At 38.6% G+C, this 22,348-nt stretch overlaps 1 protein-coding gene across 1 annotated transcript in view; it reads right to left on the reverse strand.

Annotated features, from left to right (window-relative positions):
• The window catches only part of SLC20A2 (solute carrier family 20 member 2), a 59,035-nt gene that overhangs the window by 25,779 nt on the left and 10,908 nt on the right, over positions 1 to 22,348 (reverse strand). Inside the window, exon 5 of the mRNA XM_007935032.2 lies at positions 3,282 to 3,398. Within this exon, the coding sequence (XP_007933223.1) occupies positions 3,282 to 3,398 (117 nt within the window). The remainder of the gene's footprint in view (positions 1 to 3,281; positions 3,399 to 22,348) is intronic.

Genomic DNA, 22,348 nt, shown 5'->3' on the forward strand with positions numbered 1-22,348 from the left:
ACCAAGGCACAGAGAGATAAAATAATTTGCCCAAGGTCACACAGCTAGTAAGTGGCAGGTAGCAAGGATTCAAATGTAGGCAGTTTAGCCTTAATCATTAGGCTGTACCTTAAAAAATAAATATATAAAAGATTAAGAAACTATATTAAAATATCAGAAAAGTATTGACAATAAATTTCCTAAGAAGAGTGAGGAAGGATGTCAGTTTCCTGCTGTGACATTATAGCCTACAGCTGGAAAGCAAAGATTTTGAGGTCTATTTGGATATTAAAGTTCAGCTATTAGAAAAGCTTTTAAAAATCAAAGCATTTAAATATGTTTAATCACTCCCATGGGTTGAACCAGATGTATATGTTTAAGGGCAGCTCATCTTAGGCTGGTAACTCTGTATTTATGTAAGAGGTGGTATTTATTTTCAGCATAGAGCAGGAAGTAGCTACATAAGGAGAGGATGAGGAAGCTGATGATCAATCCATTATCCATGTGGCTTCACTGTTATTTTGAAGTTATATGTATTAATATGGATTTTTTATTATTAGCTTTTAAGTTTACATGCAATAAAAATGACTGTGTGTGTGTATGCGTGTATACATACAATTCTGTTTTAACACAGGTAGAGACTTGTGTAACCACTGTGACAGTCAGGGTACACAGATGAGTTCCATCACCCCCTAAAATTCTGTTTGTGGTCAGACCTGATGCCCAATCCTAACCAGTGGCAACCACTGATCTGTTCCTTGTCCCTATAAGTTTTACATTTTCCAGAATGTCATATAAATGAAATTATACATTATGGAACTTTTATTGAGATTGGCTTCTCTTACTCAGTATAATACCTTTGAAATTCTTCCACACTGTTGCATATAAAAATAGTTCATTCCTTTTTAGTGCATAGAGGTACTATAGTTTATCTATTTATCCACTGAAGGGCATCTGTGTTGTTTCAAGTTTTGGGTGATTACAAATAGAGGTGTTATAAATCAATGTTTATTCATTTACAGGTTTTTGTGTGAATTAAAAGTTTTATTTCTCCAGGGTAAATGTTTAGGAGTGGAACTGCTGGGTCTTATGGGAAATGTATATTTAACCTTGTAAGAAACTGTCAAAACTGTTTTCCAGAGTGGCTGTACCATTCTGCATTCTCACCAGCAACCTGTGAGAGTTTCAGCTGTTCTTCATCCTTGTCAGCACTTGTTATTGTCAGACTGGATCTTTTTAGCCATTCAAGTAAGTGTGTAGTGATTATTCATTCTGGCTTTAACTGGCATTTCCCTGATAACTGGTTATGCTGAGTATCTTTCATGGGCTTATCAGCCATTTGTCTATCTTTTTTGGTGAAATGTCTGTTCAAATCTTTTGACTATTTTTAATTAGGCTGTCTGTTTTCTCACTGTTGAGGTTTTTAGGTTTCTTTATATATTCTGGATACGAGGACTTTGTCAGAAACGTGATTGGCAAATATTTTCACCCAGTCTATACCTTGTCTTTTCATTCCCTTTAAAAGTGTTTCTCATAGACCAAAAGTTTTTAATTTTCATTAATCACAATTTATCAACTTTTTTCTTTATGCATTGTACTTTTGACGTCATATCTAAGAACTCTTTACTTAATTCAAACTCACGGAAGTTTTCCCTTATATTTTTTCATTTTACACTTAGATTTACAATGCATTTTAATTTTTTTTAAGGTGGGAAGCTTAGATGGAGGTTATTTTTTTGGCTTATGGATGTCCAATTGTTCCAACACCATTTGCTGAAAGACTATCTTTCTCCATTGAACTGCCTCTGTACCTTTTTCAGAAATCAACTGGCAATATTTCTGTGGGTTTATTTCGGGACTTACTCAGTTCCATTGATCTATGTGCCTATCTTGTCCCTAAAACCATATTTTCTTGCAGCTTTATAGTAAGTCTTAAAGGAAGTGTGAGTCCTCCAATTTTTATTCTTTTTCAAAATTGTTTTGGCTTTTCTAGGTCCTTTGCTTTTCCTTGTAAATTTAGAAGCAACTTGTTTAAATCTACGAAATATCCTGCTGGGATTTTATTGAAATTTTGTTTAATAGATCAATTTGGAAACAACTGACACCTTTATTATACTGAGTCATCCAATCCATGAGTATGGTATGCCTCTTCACTTATTTAGGTATTCTTTGGATTTTCAAATTCAGATGCAGACTTTATAACACATTCTGAGGCCAAATGTAATTTTTTTTTTTTTTAAAGAAAGCCTATAAAACACATGGAACTCAAGGCCTAGAATTTAAATAGCCACAGCTGACTTTCTAAACTCTATTTGTCTTTTTTTTTTTAAAAAAAAATGTCTTTATTGAGGTATAATTTACATATAATAAAATTCACGTGTTTTAAGTATATAGGTCAATGACCTGTGATGATTGTATATAACCACTACTGACACCCTACAACCACTACCCCAATGAAGACAGAGTATACCTCCATGATCTGGAAAAATTCCCTTGTGCTCCTTTGCAGCCAAACTCCTCCAGTCCCCTGTAGGCCCCAGGTTACGAATGATCTGATTTTAATCATTATATTTTTCCTCTTCTCAAATTTTCTAAAAATGGAATTGTATCGTATATTCCGTTTTGATCAACATATCTGTGAAATTCATTCTTTTGTCTGTTGGTAGTTCATTCTCTTTACTTTTGAGCAGTCTGCTATTGTATGACTATATCTCAATTTGGTTATTCATTCACCTCTTGGTGAACACTGGGTTGTTTCTAGTTTTTGGTTATGTACAAGTCATTTATGAATATATGTTTTCATTTCTCTTGGATAAATATTCAGGAATGGAATTACTGAGTCACATGGTTAACTGTATGTGTTCCTTTATAAGAAACAACTAAACTAATTTCCAAAGTTAGTTACACCATTTTACATTTTCACCATAAATGTGTGAAAATTCCAGTTACTCCATTTCTTTGCCAACACTTGGAATTGCTAGTTTTACTGGTCTTGTGGGTTCAAAATGGTATCTCATTGTGGTGGTAATCTGCATTTCTCTGAAGACTAATGTTTTTCACCAGGCTGGTAGAACTTGACTGCATACTTAACTTTCTGTTATGTAGAAAAGGTTTAAGCCTGAAAGTGATCAAGAGCCAAGGAACAGAGAGAGGGCTGAGCATGTATGATAGTGTATATTCATGTATTCTGGAGCTATCCATGCCCTCTTTTCCTTCCATTAGTAAGGATAATTGCATATGACATCTGAAGTTTCAGGAGTCAGGAGCTTTTTTGGAAATCAGAATAATAAAAAATCTCTTACCTGCTATTTTCCTCTTCATCCACGGACACACAAACAGCCATACAAAAAGGGCAAACAGGAGAGCAACGCCAAAGGAGATGAGTGCTATCGCCCACATGGGAAGAACTAGACCGAGCACTGTGAATAAAAATCAGTAGATGTGTTGTTATTGGCTACTTTCTGAAAGGTCAAGCCTCATATCAGCATATTTTCCACTCCCCAAACCCCAGATCTAAAACTAATCACCTGGGTTTTGTTTTTAATAAAATTCTCCTAAAAAAAAAAAAAAAGTGCTACACTTTTGGGGTAGTGTTCAAGATATACTACACATTTGAATAGGAGCTCTGGTAGTGTAATGCCTAAGGCACTTGACTGCTAACCAGAAGGCTGGCGGTTCAAACCTACCAGCACTCCTCAGAAGGAAGATGGGCAATCTACTTCGTAGTGATATTGCCTCGGAAACCCAAGAAGGGGTTGCTATGAGTTGGGTCCAACTCAACAGCATTATCAACAACAACACACATTTGAATATGTGGTTAAACTGGTTAGTAACATAATAATTAAAATTTTTCCATCTGGCATAAACTGCATATTAAATTGGTAATAAAACCGCTTCCATATTATCTCAACATCTAAATTCGTGAGTGGCAAATGTGCTTAAGAAATGAGTTCACCACCTTCTGTCCTAAGAGCCAGTCCATGGTGAGAATGAGAGGCTGAAGTCTGGCATGCTGCACACGCCAGGAACTGTGGCCTCTCCTGGCTTCTCAGCCGTTGGCAGCCCTGCTTAAATGACAATGGCATTCTGACCACATACGCAAACCTTTTTTAAAAATCAGCTTAGAAATCAAAGTTCTTTAAAGGACATCAACCTTCTATCTAGAAGAGTCAAATTAATAGAGGCATCGAGTAGACTAGAGGTTACCAGGGGCTGAGGGGTGGTGGGGGAAATGGAGTTATTACTTAATGGTACAGAGTTCTTATTTGGGAAACAGAAGGAAAGAGGTTGAGGATAATAAAGGTAATAGGTAATAAAGACTGGCTGTATGGCAAAATGCATAACTTGATCCAATTTGTGTTTAAAAAGGATCTGGAAAGAAAGACTTGTGATGGTTACACAACATTGTGAACATACTTAACACCACTGAATTGTACACTTAAAAATGGCTAAATGGTTAAAAAAAAGGCACTGATCTTCAAATTTATGGAATTACAACAAAAACTATATATTAACATGCAATAATGTACATTAAGTTGCAATTACATCAGCCAGTAAAAAGGCAGGCAAGCACTTTATGGTTTAAGAGCATCATATTTTCAGAGCACTACAGTATCTCCAAAGCTCATCAGTCTGGATTTTGTATATCTTCTGTCACTGGTGGCAACAGGCACATTTTACACATGTCCACAAGTGTACAATTTAGATACCCACACTCGCATATGAAAACAAAGATAATGTACAAGGATAATTATCTAAGCATCATGTGGAATAGTAAGCAAAGCAACTAATATATGCAACATATAGAAATGTGAAGTAATTGTAGTATAGAGTCATAACAAGGAGGTAATCTATATGTACTGAGGTCAAAGACAAAATAGGTAGGTAACAAAGGCTAGCTGTGTAACAATATGCATAACTTGATCTAATTTGTTTTTTTTTTAAAGAAAAAAACCACTTCTACACCCAAGATTACATTTGTGAAAGTATAGAAAAATGTTCCAGCAAGATACTCAACTGCTAACAATGGTTACTTCTGGGAAGAGGTGGGAAACCGGAGTGGGGCTTTTACTTCTTACTACATACACTTTTGTACTGCTAACTATTAGAATATGCAATAAGTACGTCCCTTTTGTAAACTGCTTATTTTTTTACAATTAAATTTTTTATAATTTAAAGGAGTAAATGATTTTGAACTTTACTCTTAGTCAATTGAATACATCTTTAATCGTGCAGGCTTTATTTCATTGTTATCCATTGGATACATATAAAACAGCGTGAAGTTATTCAATTATTCATTAAACATTTTGATAATTATAGGAGTTTATATACTAGATGGCTAACTAATAATATAAATGGGGAAACAGGATTAACGTATATAATTTAAAAAAAAAAAATCAATAAAAAACCAGAATCACCAAACTTAATTGTAGCTAAGTTGTCAGTTATTATGCAGGACTGCTCCACTCCCAGATGCCTGGTTACATCAGAAAGCTATGGACTGTATGCTCCTGCACTGAAGCTTGGAGCTGCTTGTAAAACCATCAGGCTGACTTCACTGGGCTGTGCCTCCTGGCTTCTGTGTCATATCCTCATGTCAGTATTTTAGTACATGTGATAAAGGATCACTCCCCAAGTTGTTTCTAGTCAAACTGAGTGGTTACTGGTAATTACCAAATTTAATTGATCAGCTAGCATCAAAACCAATCACTGCTAGAGCTTCAAAGTATTTGTTTCTTGAAGAGGTTGACCTTGCTTCCTTTGTAGCTCTTGGTTGGTTGACAATAAAACTGTTAATTGTGCTACTTTTGGTTTTATTGTGTTAACCTGATGTCAGAGGGTCAAGCCCTAGGTACTGTGGGAGATATAAACAATTCAGGATACAATTTTTTTAAAAAAATGAATGAACATTTTTGCTCACAAGCCATATTTGTTTCCATCCATTGCTGAGCAAGGCCTAAAGCAAAAGAAGAGAGTGCTGCTTTATGTGCTTGTTCTAAGCCCCACTCTCTGCTTTCTACTAAGATCATGGTGGGTCCTAGAGGGTATCAGGACCTACCTTTAAAAGGGAGAAACTGAGGTCAGTTATCAGGGTTTTCATCCTTTGCTTAGACAATAAGCTATAATATCACCTGCCCTTTGTTTTTTTCCCATTATACCTGCCTTTGCCATCTGCTTGGCCTGGGAAGTGGCCAGGGAACTCTAAAGTGACTACCTCAACATAACATCATGATAAATGGAGAAAAGATCTAAGTTGCCAAGGTACGGTACAGTAAATTACATAGTGTGGCTTTTCTAGCCATAAGTCTTTGTAAACTCCGTGGTGGAATTTGCTGTAAGCAACTGAGTAGCTCCTGACTGTTAAAGTTATTCACCTGGGGTATTTCTGTTGGGAGCAGCATAAAGTAATTTTCTGAGGAGTCTCTCTCTCAGGTGTTAGAATTCTGATGTTGGGATTGGGTAGTTTTGCCACTCTGCCAGGCTCAAAAGGAGCCCTCCGAGAGGCAGAAGGAGTCTCTCTGACTGCTGGCTGAGAAAGATGTGCTGCTGAGAGAAATATGCTCCTGAGAGACACACACTAGCTCAGACAGAGATGTGAGAGACACGTGCTGCTGAGAGAGAGACTGATGGCTGCTAAATGAGACAGCCGGCTGTAAGAGACTGAGTGCATTTCTGAACTTGAATTGTAGCCTGTTGTTTTCCTAATAAACCCCATAATCTGTGAGTTCTGTGTGGCCACTGCAGTGAATTATCAAAGCCAGCAGAGAGGTGCTGGGTGCTGGGGGAGGAACAACTGGTGTCAGGTTGGTGAAAGGGCTAGAGGGAGGCAGCATACCTGGCTTCGCAGAGATAGGCCTTGGGCTACTAATGGTGATTCTGTCTTGCTCTTGTGGGGTTAGAGGAGATCAGAAGACGCAGCCTCCCTGCCCCTTTGGCACAAGGATTTCATTTTACTTGGATCCACAGTCATTGCCCATGGAAGGAGCAGTCAAGAAATGAAATCTGCATTAGCAAATCTGCTGCAAAAGATCTCTTTAAAGTTTTTAAGAACAAATATGTCACTTGGAAGACCAAGGTAAACCTGCCCAAGCCATGGTATTTTCAACAGATTCCTATGCATGTGAGAGCTGGACAATGAATAAGGAAGACTGCAGAGGAATTGATACATTTGAATTGTGGTGTTTGCAAAGAAAACTGAATCTACCATGGACCACTAGAAGAACGAACAAATCTTTCTTGGAAGAAGTACAGCCAGAATGCTCCTTAGAAACAAGAATGGCCAGATTTCATCTCTCACACTTTCATCATGTTATCAGAAGGCACAAGTCTGTGGAGAAGAATATCATGCTATATAAAACAGAGGGTCAGCAAAAAAGGGGAAGACTCTCAACGAGATGGACTGACACAGTGGCTGTGACGACGGGCTCAAGCATGGCAATGATGCAGGCTTTGCTTCATTGTTAACCAGCGGATACACATAAACCAGTGTGAAGTTACACTGCAGGGTGGGCAGTGTTTCACAACACGGGGTTCCCATGAGTCGAAACCAACTTGATGGCACCTAACAACAACAATGTCATAAGAAACTGGACAGGAAAGCAGGGGATAGACACATGACTGAGGGTGGGAGAGGTGAGGAGGCACAGGAAAAAATCACAGAGAAGGATAAAGAGCAAGGGAATCCAGGAATACAGGGAAAAAGTTGCTGATAAGGAATAAGAGAGCAGGGAGAAACAGAAGGGGAAGAGGGGCCTCACCACATTACTTTAGCAATTTAGAAATTTAAAAGAACATGAGAGTTTATTTTTAAAGCTTGAATATAGGAAATGCAAACTTATATTTATGTTACACAATTCTAAACTGTGTTAAATATATAAAATCAAATTTCATGGATGAAAACTGATTAAATACAAAAATTCTGCATAAAAAAGTAGTTGAATCAATGTACATTCAAGGCAAACCTTATCTTTTTTTTTTTTTCTCCCTGAAAATGTAAGGTTGACTTAAGTGAAACAAAATTTTTGACAAAAATACTTTGTATTAAATTGCCTTCCCCTGAGGGTCTCAAATTGTTTCCAAATAATGACACCTTAAGAGGGTAATCAGACATGGAGCAGCAACGCACTGTGTGGATGGACAAAGTAGGGCATAGCTTGAATTACTCCCGTTCATCCAGCCAAGAGCAGCTGCCAGGAACCATGGCTGGGAGCTCTGGATCCCAGCTCTCAGCTCCAGCCACTCCATGGCCTTTCACCTCTAGCTCCTTTACTTTCTGAGCAGCAAAGATTTCATGAATAATGATTGAGCTCTAACCTCAAACATCTTCACAGTGCTATTTCAAATCCCTAAAAGATCAGAAGAACATTTAAGTGATCTGAGGAAGAAACAGATCTTTTTCTAAAACATTCACAGTCCACCCATTTTGTTATACCTGTGTTTGTCACATGTAACAATCATTATTACAATCTATAAACAAAGACGTGTTGATTCACTACACAGACCCGTCATATTTAAGTTTCAATTTTATCAATAAAATGTATTATAAAAAATATCAGCAATACAAAATTATCTGATATAAAAGTATGATATTTCCCTATTAGCATTCTGTCCTGAGCCTGCTTTCCAGAGAAACACGGATTCTGTTTGCTGTGTATCTTTCTAGTCATTTTCTAGACACACATAGGCACACAGTGTGGAGTGTGTATGAGACACCACCCCTTTCTTAAAAATTTAACGTAAGTACTTGTGGTGCAATGATTAAGCACTTAACTGTAAACTGAAAAGGCTGGTAGTTCAAATCCATCAGTTGCTCTGCAGGAGAAAGACCTGGTGACCTGCTCCTGTAAAGATATAGCCTAGGGAACCCTATGAGGTAGTTCTACTCAGTCACATGCGGCAGCTATGAATTGGAACTGACTTGATGGTATGCAACAGACTTGTACTATATATACTGTTCCTGGGCTTTCTTTTTTCACTCAATAAAACATTGTGGACATCTTTCCACAGTTGTATATACATGTAGGTTTACTTTATTTGCAAGATCACTCTTTTCTAGCTATGCTTGACCTGATAAACTAGGTTACTAGTTTTTTATTTGTTTTTGATCAGTCTGTCCAAAGCATTAGGGGCTGACTCTGTAAAAAGAATTTTAGAGCAACTTCTTTAAGAAAATGAAGCATTCTTAATTTAAAAAAAAAAAAAGGTATTTTTCAATTCACCTTATAATTTAGGTTTTCCTTTTTTTCTTTGCATATGGTACCAGTTTTCTCAAATCGAGCTCATTTATAATTTTGAGAGGAAGTGAATTTAAATTCCTTTGTTTTGAATGCAACCCTGGTGATAACTGGAGACTCTTTTTATCCAGGGTTTTCCCAAACCAGGGCTAGGCATCGCTGTAGCTACAATGTCTGGCTTCTCCTCAGTTTCACACTATAAAATTACAACATGCAATATAGAGATCCTCTCTGAACAAAGCCAGCAAAGGGCTGAAGGTGGTGTGATGCTCTGATTTCCTTGGGACTGGGCCAGAGGCAGCAGTGACTGAAGAAGAAAGAAGGAAGAGGAGGAGGAATAGGTAGTCCTGTCAGGTGCAGATGAACCTCAAACATCTTTACAATGCTATTCCAAATCCCTAGGCCTGGTTAAGTTTGAGAACTCACATGTTGGTAAAAAAAGAGTGAACACCTGGTGCCAGTCAGAACTTTTTAAGAGCAACCATTACATAACAATCAACATAGCAGCAATATGGGGTTTCTGGTAAAAGAAGCTATTAGAGGATGCTGGTTCTCCAACTGTAGTGTGTATCAAAATCATCTAGAGGGCTTGTTAAAGCAGACAGCTGGGCCCTAATATTTCTGATTCTTGGGCCTAGGGGGCCTGAGAACCTACATTCTTGACAAGCTACCAAATGACACTGATAATGCTGGTTTGGGGACCACACTGAGAATCACTGACTGAGAAGTTATATACCCTATCAGAGGCCTAATTAGGCAATCTGCTTTGATTATTCAAAGAGGCATGCAATAAATTTCACAATTCATTGTTTAAACATTGAACAAAAAAACAGGTCCCATACAACTAAAGACTTTTTCATTAAGAAAAATAAACTTACTTGGGCTTGTATACAACTAAAGCAAGCACTTTATTTCCTAAAGTTATTTTTGATCCTTGTAAATCATTAAAAAAAAAAAATGTAAAGATAATTTTTTCCAAGTGCTACCTGGGTCTTTGAAGTGTAAGAATGACTTATTTGAGAAAACACATGTCAAATACAAAGTAAAACAAATCAAACTAAGCCTAAGCTATAAGCAACTTCATAATAATTTAAAGTGGAGGAGCACAGGAAATCAAAACAAAATACTGTAACTCAAGATCAAACATGTCCCCCACTTACTTTATCTCCATGTATAAAAATGCCATTTATCAAAATCTCTTAAAGTTAAAGCTGGGCAAAATTAATGTCCCATTCATCTTAGAAAATTTCTTTCTTTCCTTTTATCTCTGAGCCTTGTATGTATTGAGTGAAATTATTCTAAGGAATAAAGGCAAGTAGAAGAATAAATTCCAGACAGGTAGACATCTGCTAAAAGGAACTTATGTACTTGGTGACTGTTGAAGTGACTCTTCCCTTTAGCTTAACTTCTTCACTGAATATGTATGACAAGGCTATTTACAATATAGCTGGACAGCAGAGATGTACCATATGGAAAAACAGTACATGATTCAGATCTGGTTTGTAGAGAACAAGATAACCTTCAATGTTTAAATAAAAACAAGACCGGGAATGCCCTACGGGATATTCTCAAAACGTTCCCCAGGAATGAATATTGTTGTTGTTGTTGTCGTGATGTGCCGTAGAGTCAGCCCCAACTCATAGCGATCCCTCCTTGGGTTTCTGAGGCAGTATCACTACTGAAGTAGACTGCCCAACCTTCCTTCTGAGGAGTGGCTGGTGGGTTTGAACCACCAGCCTTTTGGTTAGCAGTCAAGTGCCTTAGGCACTATGCTACCAGAGCTCCTGGAATGAATACTAGCAAATCTATTCTGAGTAACTAGAGGAACAAAATGGCTGAGCTTCCAGTCATGACCTTCTTCCCCTTCCTTCTTCTCTAGGCAATATCCCCAGAAAACTCCAAGTAAGAAATTTTTCACATAAAAATGTGTGGAAAAAATAGAAAGAGGATGACTTAGGATATGCTGGCAATGTAAGGCTAAAGAGATGAGACTAATTATGGCTGATGATAGTAAACTAGTCTCTAACATGCAGTAAGAGTTTAAATAGAAATATAATTAAGAGATAGCTTTGATGTGGGTGAAGGAAAAGCAATATAACAAAAGCAGGTGACTAGGAAAACAACATTAAGGAAAAAGAGACATGGAGAGGTTCAGAAGAGGTACAGACAATAAAGCCCAATATTATTGCAAAAAAAAAAAAAAAAGGAGCATTTATTATGGCTCAGACACTGTGCTAACGGCTCTGCCCAAACCAAAAACCAAACACACTGCCATCAAGTTGAACCCAACTCATAGCGACCCCTCCTTGGGTTTCCGAGGTGGTATCACTACAGAAGTAGATTGTCCAACCTTCCTTCCAAGGAGTGGCTGGTGGGTTTGAACCACCAGCCTTCTGAGAGGTTAGCAGTCAAATGCCTTAGGCACTACACTACCAGAGCTGCTCTGCCCACATTCTCTTATGCAAGCCTCATTCCATCCCTTTAACGAAGGCTACTTTGTGATGAGGAACAGAGGCTCTGGAGGTGAGATGTTATGTTCTTGACAGGGCAGTTGCCCAACCAAGGTCATTATCATTAACTAGAACTGAGAATGCTGTTGGTGCTCCCAAATGAATAATGACCTTCAAGATCCTTACTTATATAAATTGCTTAAATCCAGTAACTAAAGGGGTGGCCACCCTCTTCACACGAACTAGTGTACTGAATGTATGCAAGAGATATATAGTCTGTATATCACACGTGACTGCTAACCAGAAGGCTGGTGGTTCAAACCCACCAGCCACTCCTCGGAAGGAAGGTTGGGCAATCCTACTTTCGTAGTGATACTGCCTCGGAACCCCAGGAGGGGTTGCTATGAGTGGAGGCCGACTCGATGGCACATAACAACAACAACAACAACAACAACAACAACAACAACATATCACACATACAGGAAAAGAAGACATTTCTTAAAGACAGCCAAGAGAAAGGAAAGAATTAATTAAGGCTGGTAACATTTTCATTGTCATTAATGGTAACATTATGTGCCAGGTACTATACTGGGTGCTTTATCTATGCTACCTCACCTATCAGCATAGTGTCATAACTAAGAGCCTTGGGCACTAGATCAGATTGCCTGGTTCACATTTTTATGACCATGGGTACTTAGCTTCACTGTGCCTGTTTCCACCTATAAAGCAGGCCTAGCAATAGAACCTATCTCCTAGAGAAGTTGGGAGGATTAATTCATGTAAAGCTCAGCTCAATAAACGTTAACATTTATTTCTCACAACCACCCTATGAAGTATTTATATTATCACAAGTGTCTCATCCATCGTATAGTTGAATTTTTCCTACAATCATTTAATCTCCCAGTAAGACAATCCTTTTAGCAACTGTGGAATAAACTGCAGCAAAAGATGGTGTCTCAGTTATCTAGTGTTGCTGTAACAGATAAACCACAAGTGGGTGGCTTTAACAAACAGAAATTTATTCTCTTGTAGTTCAGGAGGCTAGAAGTCCACATTAAAGGCACCAGCTCTAGGGGAGGGCTCACTCTCTGTTTGCTCTGGGAAAGGCCTTGTCTGTTTTCAGCTTCTGTTCCTTGGCAATCTTCATGTGGCTTGGCATCTATTTTCCCCATCTCTGTTTGCTTGTTTAATCTCTTCTGTACCTCAAAAGAGGCTGACTTAATTCTACTCTGTCACATGGGGTTGTTGTTAGTCAAAGACAACTCAGTGGTACCCAACAACACCAAAAAATCCAAACCCACTGCTATCAAATCGATTCCGACTCATGGTGACCCCCACTGGGTTTCCAAGGTGGTAAATCTTTACGGAAGTAGATTGCCTCTTTTTCCTTCCACAGAGTGGCTGGTGGGTTTGAACCACCAACCTTCTGGTTAATAGCCAAATACCTTCGGCACTGTGCCACCAGGGCTCCTCCCAACAACAACAACAGCAATTAATTCCCAAGGTGGAAGAGAGAGCTTGGTACAATAATTCAAATGGTAGTTCCTGCAACAGAAAGTGTAACTTTCTCTTTGTGTCTTTTTCTTTTTGAATTTTTCACCTTGTAGCTAATCCTAGTACTATTGGAAGACAAGGACATCAAAAGCACCACAAGAGAAGCCCTCATAACCCTCAAAGAGGGACAAAAATTTGTGATCCACGTGTCAGATGTCCCCCAAAGCTCTGAAAATATTTATTTCAGGGAAAGCAATGCTAATATATAAGATTATTATTTGAATAGGACATGGGGAAACTGATAGATTTTCATTCTTAAAAAATATGTTAAATGCTAAAACTTTTGTATTAATAGGGGAGAAGATTTTATGTACCTAATAGATGTTGTTGTTGTTGTTGTTATGTGCCATCGAGTCGGACCCGACTCATAGCGACCCCTCCTTGGGTTTCCGAGGCAGTATCACTACGGAAGTAGATTGCCCCATCTTCCTTCCGAGGAGTGGCTGGTGGGTTTGAACCGCCAGCCTTCTGGTTAGATGTAGCATTCTCTATTTTATGTTTATATGTATCTCAAACAGTTAGTTTGGATCAAACACATGAACTGATTTGGACAATAAAGAAAAAGAGACTGACTTAAGACATGTTGTTGTTGTTGTTATGTGCCGTCAAGTCGGACCCGACTCATAGCAACCTCTCCTTGGGTTTCCGAGGCAGTATCACTACGGAAGTAGATTGCCCCATCTTCCTTCCGAGGAGTGGCTGATGGGTTTGAACTTCTGGGTAGCAGTCAAGTGCCTTAGGTACTACGCTGGCTCATTAACATAACAAAGAAAATCCATTCCTAAATGGGATTATAAGCACAGGTATAGAGTTCAAGATTTATAACACATATCTTTAGGGGACACAATTTAAGGAGTTCTGTGGCAGAGTGGATAAGACATTTGGGTGCTAACAAGAAGGTCAGTGGTTCAAACCCATCAGCTGTTCCATGGGAGGAAGATGAGGCAATCCACTTCTGTAAAGATCTACAGTCTTGAAACCCAGTATGGGTTGCTATATGTTGGAGTCAACTTAATGGAAGTGGGTTTTGTTTTGTTTTTTGGGGGACACAATTTAAGATAGGGAAGAGAAAAAGAATGGATGGAAAAATAGACCAATTACAGAAAAAGGCACCTTTTTATAAAAACCACACAGTTCTCTTCTTCTGATACTCAGAAGAAGAACCAGAAAGAAAGAATAGAGGGTAGAGCAAAACAACCATACAGAAACAAAAACAAACTGTCCTTATTTATACCAAGCTCCACTTCCAAGAAAAGGCTTCATGAGCTTAGTTTCTTAAATCATTTAACTCAGGAGGTGCCTGGCTATTGGCAGGTGCTCTGCTTTTCTGTTCAGCTAAGTTGAGCTGTAAGATGCTATGTGGCACTGTATTATAACTTGCCATTTTACAGAAGTGTTATATTTTGAAAAAACAAAGAGAGATTTTTCTGTCAGATACAGCCAATAACTGACTTACAAATCCTTATCCATAAACACCATCAAAAAGAAAAACAACAAAAGCTAGTGTATCTATTGATATTAAATACCCCCACAATGATGGCTGTATTCAAGATCTGGCTGTAAAAGGTCTATCTGACAAAGAGAAATGAAGGAGGAATCCTCTCTACCAAAACATGTATAAAATATTAGACTGTTACTAGTTCCTCAATATTGAAATGTGCGCAACTAATATACTGTATTCAGGACTTCTGGCAAGATGGCAGAACAGGCAGACAAGCTACCCAGACCCTCCACAACAAAGAAATGAGAAACCAGTTGAAACAGATACAGAAGTTAATTCTGGAACCCTGAGCTTAGAAGGGAAGGACAAAGAAGTGGAGTAAATACTGACTAGTAGAAGAACCTGAGTGAAAACAGGAAATAAGGAGACAAATGGAGCTGTGGACTGTGGGCTAGTCTGATGGCATGGCCATTTTGAATATCTGCAAGTGGCGTTCTGATCCAGGCAGCAACCTAATAACTGGCTCCACTTGTTGAGGATTGCACGGGCCAACACACTGGTTGTAGATGACCAGAAAGGTACAATATTCCCCTTGTGTTCTACACCCTACCAGTGAATGGAGGTGTGGCCATCCTCCACCCCAACCTACCTTCTGGACCGGCAGGAATTCTATCCTGGACCAGGCACTCTGCCACCAACTGCTTCTAGGCAGGCAGGAATTGATCCCTGGACTAGACGACTTGCTTCCAGCCACCCTTTAGCCCAGCAGGAACTTTTTCTGAAACCAGGTACATTACAACCAGCTGGCATTTGGGATGGTAGGAACTTTTTCTGGGAATGGGACCCTGTGCCCTGTTATCTTTTGAGACAGTAGAAATTTGGTCTGGGCCCTGATGCCTTGGCCACAGCTGATTTTTGAGCTGTGAGAACTACCTCTGGAACCAGGTGCCTTGCTCCCAATCACCGTTTGGACTGTCAGGAACCTTTTTTGGGTCCAGCTGCCCTGTTCCCAGACATCTTCTGGACCAGTAGGAACTCATCGGAGATCAGGCACCCTGCCCCTAGTTGCCTTCTGGGTTAGGCAGGAACTAGTTAACGAGACCAGATGCCCTGCTCTCTGCTTGGCCAGCAGGAGCATAGCTTGGGTACACAGTCATTCCATTTTGTGTTTTTAGTAATTCTTTTTCCTCCTTTCTATTTTTTTTTTTCTCTTTCCTTTCTCCTGGTTCTTGCCTCGGTCCCCTTTTCCGGGTTCCCTTCTCTTTTCATTGTTTCCATCCTTTGATTTTCTTTTTGCATTTTTCTTTATCTTTTTCTCTTGCTCTCTTCTCTCTTCTTCCTCCATTTATGTGTGTGTGTGTGTGTGTGCATATATTTATTTATTTATTTATCTTTTTATCTTTGTCCTTCTTTCACCTTTTTCCTTCCCCCTTTTTCTTTTCATCTGCTGTTTCTCTTTGTGGTTGTTTATGCTGTTTGTGTTTTTTGTTCTCTTGTTTTTATTTTTTTCAGTGTTGTTTTGTTTTGTTTTTTGTCCCACCAGGTGGGAGACAGCAACAGTGCTCACACAATCCAACCACATCCACACATCCTGCAGCCCAACCCACCAATCAAGAGACATTATCTTCTTCACTGACTGATACACAGCGGCCAATACCAGCCCAACTTGCCTTCAATGGCTCTACAGGAAAAGCTAACAGAGAATTGTGCACACATTCTCATCATCTATCACACCCACTGGGAGACAGGTGGTGAGTGCCTAAGTGCTGCCAAACTAGTAGACAGAGTAGCACACCAACCATGCTTATTCAGATACAAGGGACCAGAATACAGAGCCAGATCTCCCTGAGGAGGAAGTGGCATTGGAATTATTTGATAAGGAGTTGAAAATAATTATATTTAAGTACCTTCTATGGACTGCGAGACAGAGCAAGGAAAACACTGACAAGATCAAGGAAAACTCAGGTAAACTCCAGAACAATTTACCAAAACAATATAAGAGCACACTGAAAAAATAAATGGAAAATTAGAAACTATACAAAAACAAGAAATAGAAATCCAGAAGTTCAATTTTAATATTTCAGAAACATACTGAAAGGACAAAGGAGTAGAATCAAATCAATGGAAGACTGAATTAGTGAAACTGAAGACAAATCTTTCAATACTACCTTGTTAAGGCATCAGTTGGAGCTCTGGTGGTGCAGTGCCTAAGGCATGTGACTGCTAATCAGAAGGCTGGTGGTTCAAACCCAGCAGCCACTCCTCAGAAGAAGACTGGTCAATCTACTTCCGTAGAGATACTGCCTCAGAAGCCCAAGGAGAGGTCGTTATGAGTCGAATTGACTCAATGGCAGTGAGTTTTTTTAGAAGGCATCAGTTAGAAGAAAGAGCAAAACAAAATGAAGAAAGCCTAAGATTTACGTGGAACATCATCAAGAGAATACCTTATATGTGACTGGAATTCCAAAACAGGAAGAGACAAATGAAACCACAGGGAAAATTGTTAGAAGATTTGTTAGAGGAGAACTTCCCTAATATAATGAAAGACAAGAAGATATTCATTCAAGAAGTTCAGTGAACCCCAAACAGTACAGTTCTCAAAAGAAAATCATCAAGACATATCAGTATCATAACCAAACTTGCCAAAACAAAGACAAAGAAAGAATCCTGAAAGCAACACAGGAAAAACTAAAAGTTATCTACAAAGGTCAACCAGTAAGACTAAGCTCTGATTTCTCAGCAGAAACCATGCGGGCAAGAAGACTATGGGACAACATATATAAAACCTTGAAAGAAAAAAAAAAAACCTGACAACCAAGAATTATATGCCCAAACATGGGTATATGGATGGATAGATAGATGGACAGGCTAAATAATTAGGTATGTCTAAATGGGGAGTGTATCCAAGACCATATATAGGGTTGGCAGACAATGGTCCTATAAGTTTATGTGAATGATCAGAATTCCCAGGTGTATAGTAGAGCTGACAAGGGGCAAGGTTATGGTCACTGCTTGGTCACAGCCAGCTACCCAGAGCGACAAAGTAGTTGAACCTGCAGGCTTGGGACCATAGTCACAGGGGACATCAAGCTCAACTGGCATAACATACTATACAAAACATTGTTCCACCTCCTACTTTGGTGAGTAGCAACTGGGATCTTAAAAGCTAGCAAGCTGCCATCTAGATGCAACGATGGGTCTCTCCTCGTCAAGAAGAAAGAAGAAAATTAATGGAAACAATCAGTCCTAGCGACTGGTACACCATCTGATCTGCAACCTATACAACTATGAGACCAGAAGAACTAGATGGTGCCCAGCTACCACTGTCATCCACTTGGAAGGGGATCTATGTAGCAGATCCTGCATAGAGAGGGAGAACAATGTGGAACAAAACTCAAAATCATTTGGAGGCAAAAAAAAAAAAAAGAAGGTGGGGACCAGGTTTGCTGGTTCAATAGAGCCTGGTGGAACACTGAGACTATGGCCCCTAGCTGCCCTTCAGGTCTGGAATTGAACCCACACCTGTGGTTTCCAGCCAAACAAAGTACAGGCACGTGAGTTAAACATTTACCTCAAGTAGACACACACCCTGGAGAGAACAATCATGGGAGAAGGAAGGGCTGCTTATGCACAGGGAGACAGCTCAGAGGGCAGGAGAGTATGGAGGGATGGACACTGGGAAGAGGTAACTATGGGGAGGAAGTGGGAGGGGAGCTGTTGCATTGTGGTAAATTTTGGTCAATGACATGAGACAAAGTATATGTGAACTGCTGTATGAAAAGTGAATTTACTCTGTAAATCTTCACCCAAATCAAAAAAAAAAAAAAAAAAAGAAAAGAAAAGAATTATATGCCCAGCAAAACTGTCTCTCAAATATGATGGCAAAATTAGGATATTTCCAGATAAATAGAAATTAATGGAATTTGTTAAAACCAGACCAACCTTACAAGAGATGCTAAAGGGTGTCCTTCAGACAGAAAACCAACAACAGAAGACAAGAACCAATGATTAACACACATGACAATATAATCTAGAAATCAATGCAGATATAGAAGTATAGAAAGTAAAATAAACTTACAAGAATGTAAACACAGAACTAGTGACATCAATTCATAAATAAGGACAACTACAAACCAAAAGCAAGTAATAAACAGTGTAGGTATGGAACTTCTAAATGGAGAGGAAATCAAGATGATTCTGAGATACAAAAAACTGTTTTTAAACATGGGGAGGAAATAATAAATCATAGGATAACCTCAAAGAAAATTAATAAACCTTCTTATCAAAATAAAAAAGAAGGCACAAATATTTAACAAATACTAAAATAACAGCAACAAAGGACATGGTAAAATTCATAAACAAAAAGAGCTTAGCACAGGTAGCATAATGCTTAAGGTTTCTGACTGCTAACCACAAGGCTGGCGGTTCAAACCACCAGCCACTCCTCTGAAGGAAGGTTGGGCAATGTACTTCCATAGTACCTCGGAAACCCAAGGAGGAGTTGCTGTGAGTCGGGGCCAACTCGACGACACATAACAACAACAACAAAACAACAGCAATGAAGGACATAATAACAAAATTCATAAACAAAATGACTTTGCACAGAAAATTATATTAACAAAGAAATCAGCAACATCACAAAAATAAACATAACAAAATGACAGCAATAAATTCATACTTGATGATAATTACATTTAACGTAAATGGATTAAATTTACCAATCAAGAGATAGTGAATTGTAGAATGGATAAGAAAATATAACCCATCAATATGCTGTCTACAAGACACACAATCAAAGGCTGTTTCAAATCAAAGGTTGGAAAAAAATATATCAAGCAAATGGCAATCAAAAAAGAGCAGAACAGGCAATATTAATTTCTGATTAATTAGACTTTAAGGCAAAAACCAGCAAAACAAACAAGGAAGGACAATATACAATGATTAAAGGGTCAAGTGAATAGGAGGACATAACCACAATAAATATCTATGTACCCAATGAAAGAACCCCAAAATATATAAATCAGACTAACAGAATTGAAAAGACAAATTGACAACTCCACAATAATATTGTGTTGTTGTTCTTATGTGCTGTCGAGTCATCTCCGACTCAGAGTGACCGAAGAGTGGCTGGTGGGTTTGAACCACCAACTTTCTGGTTAGCAGTCAAGTGTCTTAGGCACTATGCCACCAGAGCTCCCCCTACAGTAATATTAGGAAACTTTAATACACCACTTTCAATGAAGGATAGAACAATTAGAAAGGAAAACTCAACAGAGACACAGGAAAACTAAATGATACAAACAACCAACTTCACCTTACAGACAGTTACAGAGCACATCACCCAAGAACAGCACAATATACATTTTTTTTGCAGTGCACATGGAACGTTCTCCAGAACAGACCATATTTTAGGCACCAAAGCAAGCCTCAAATCTAAAACACTGATATACTGCAAAACCTCTTCTCAGATCACAATGCTATAAAGTTAGAAATCAACAATAGGAAGATAAAGGGGGGGGGGAAGCAAATACATGGAATAGAATAACACCATCCTTCAAAACTACTGGTAATAGAAGAAATAAAAAATGAATTAAAAAAAATTGCTAGACTCAAACATGAAGGAAAACACAGTATACCCAAATCTTTGGGAAACAGCAAAAGCATTGCTGAGAGGGCAATTTATGGCAATACATGCAAGCATAAAAAAAAGAAGAAAAGCCAAAATTAACAGCTTAACCCAACATAATTGACAATTAGAAAAGAGCAGCAAAAAAAGCCTAGAGTTACTATAAGAAAAGAAATAATAAAGATTAGAGCAGAAATAAATGAATCAGAAAATAGAAAACAGAGAGAATCATCAAGACCCAGAAGTTAGTTCTTTGAAAAGATTAATGAAATTGACAAACCATTGGCAAATTTAACAAAAGAAAAGAAGGAGAGAATACAAATAACATGAATAAGAAATGAAATGGGCAACACAAACAACTGAAATAAAAAGGATAATATCAGGATACTATGAAGAACTGTACTCCAACTAATTTGAAAACCCAGAAGAAATGGACAGATTTCTAGAAGCCCGCTACTTATCTAAACTAACATAGACTGAGGTAGAAAATTTGAACAGACTCGTAACAAAAGAATAAATTGAACAAGTCTTAAAAAAAACCCTACCTCCCCCTCAATAAAAAGGGGCTGCCCTAGATGGCAATCTCTCATTGGAGATTTCTATCAAACATTCAGAGAAGAGCTCACACTTTTCTTACTCAAACTATTCCAGAACATAGAAAAGAATGGAATCCTCCAAATTCATTTTATGGAGCAAGCATAACCTTGATACCAAAACCAGGGAAAGACACCATTAGAAACACTAGAAAGGAAAGCTACAGACCAATATTCCTCATGAATGTTGTTGTTGTTGTTATTTGCCGTCGAGTCAGCCCCGACTCATAGTGACCCCTCCTTGGGTTTCCGAGGCAGTTATCACTACAGAAGTAGGATTGCCCAACCTTCCTTCCGAGGAGTGGCTGGTGGGTTTGAACCGCCAGCCTCCTGGTTAGCAGTCAAGTGCCTTAGGCACTATGCTACCAGAGCTCCTCTCCTCATGAATACAGATGTAAAAATCTTCAACAAAATCCCAGCCAATGGACTCCAACAACATATCAAAACATAATACATCAAGACAAAGTGGGGTTCATACCAGGTATGCCAGATGGTTAAATTAGAAAAACAATCAACATACTCCATCACATAGTAAAATAATGGAAAAGAACCACATGATCATATCAATAGATGCAGAAAAAGTATCTGATAAAATCTAACACCCACTCCTGACAAAAAAATCTCAGGAAAATAGGAATAGAAGGGAAATTCCTCAATATAATAAAGGGCATATACACAAAGCCAACAGCCAACATCACTCTCAATGGAGAAAGAATGAATGCATTCCCCTTGTGAATGGGAACCAGACAAGGATGCCCTCTATCACTACTTCTATTCAACACTGTATTGGAAGTACTCATGCATTTACTCTCACTGCCATGGAGTCATTTCTGACTCATAGCGACCCCTCCTTAGGTTTCTGAGGTGGTATCACCAAGGAAGTAGATTGCCCAATCTTCCTTCTGAGGAGTAGCTAGTGGGTTTGAACTGCTAGCCTTCTGGTTAGCAGTCAAATGCCTTAGGCACTACTCTACTAGAGCTCCCATTGGAAGTACTAGCCAGAGTAATAAGTCAAGAAAGAGGAATAAAAGTCATCCAAATTGGTAAGGAAGAAGTAAAATTATCCCTATTTGCAGATGATACGATCCTATACTTAGAAAATCCTAGAGACTCAGCAAAGAATAGCACTGAGTCACTTGATTTATTAATGTGACAATTTCCAGGGTATTGTGTATTCGTGGCTATAATTCAGGGCACTTTAGCGTTTCCATGACTAGACCAACGATGAGTGCAGGCCTCTCCTGACCTATACCACTGTTCAGTGAGGTAGCAGTATTGGATCAACGTATCTGAGACTGGGAGACGGTAAGAAATCTGCTAAGATAGCAAACACAGCTAGTAAACGTCAGAATGTGGATTTAATATTTTTGAACTTGAAAGCATGTGGCCTTTATTCTACTTATATCACTTGGGTATTTAAGACAAGTAAACGCATATACTACTCTTTTTATCAGTACCAGGAGCTCTGGTAG

The sequence above is a fragment of the Orycteropus afer genome, unplaced genomic scaffold (assembly GCF_000298275.1).
Source record: "Orycteropus afer afer isolate SDZICR_OR568_19922 unplaced genomic scaffold, OryAfe1.0 scaffold00024, whole genome shotgun sequence".
In the NCBI taxonomy this organism is placed as follows: domain Eukaryota; kingdom Metazoa; phylum Chordata; class Mammalia; order Tubulidentata; family Orycteropodidae; genus Orycteropus; species Orycteropus afer.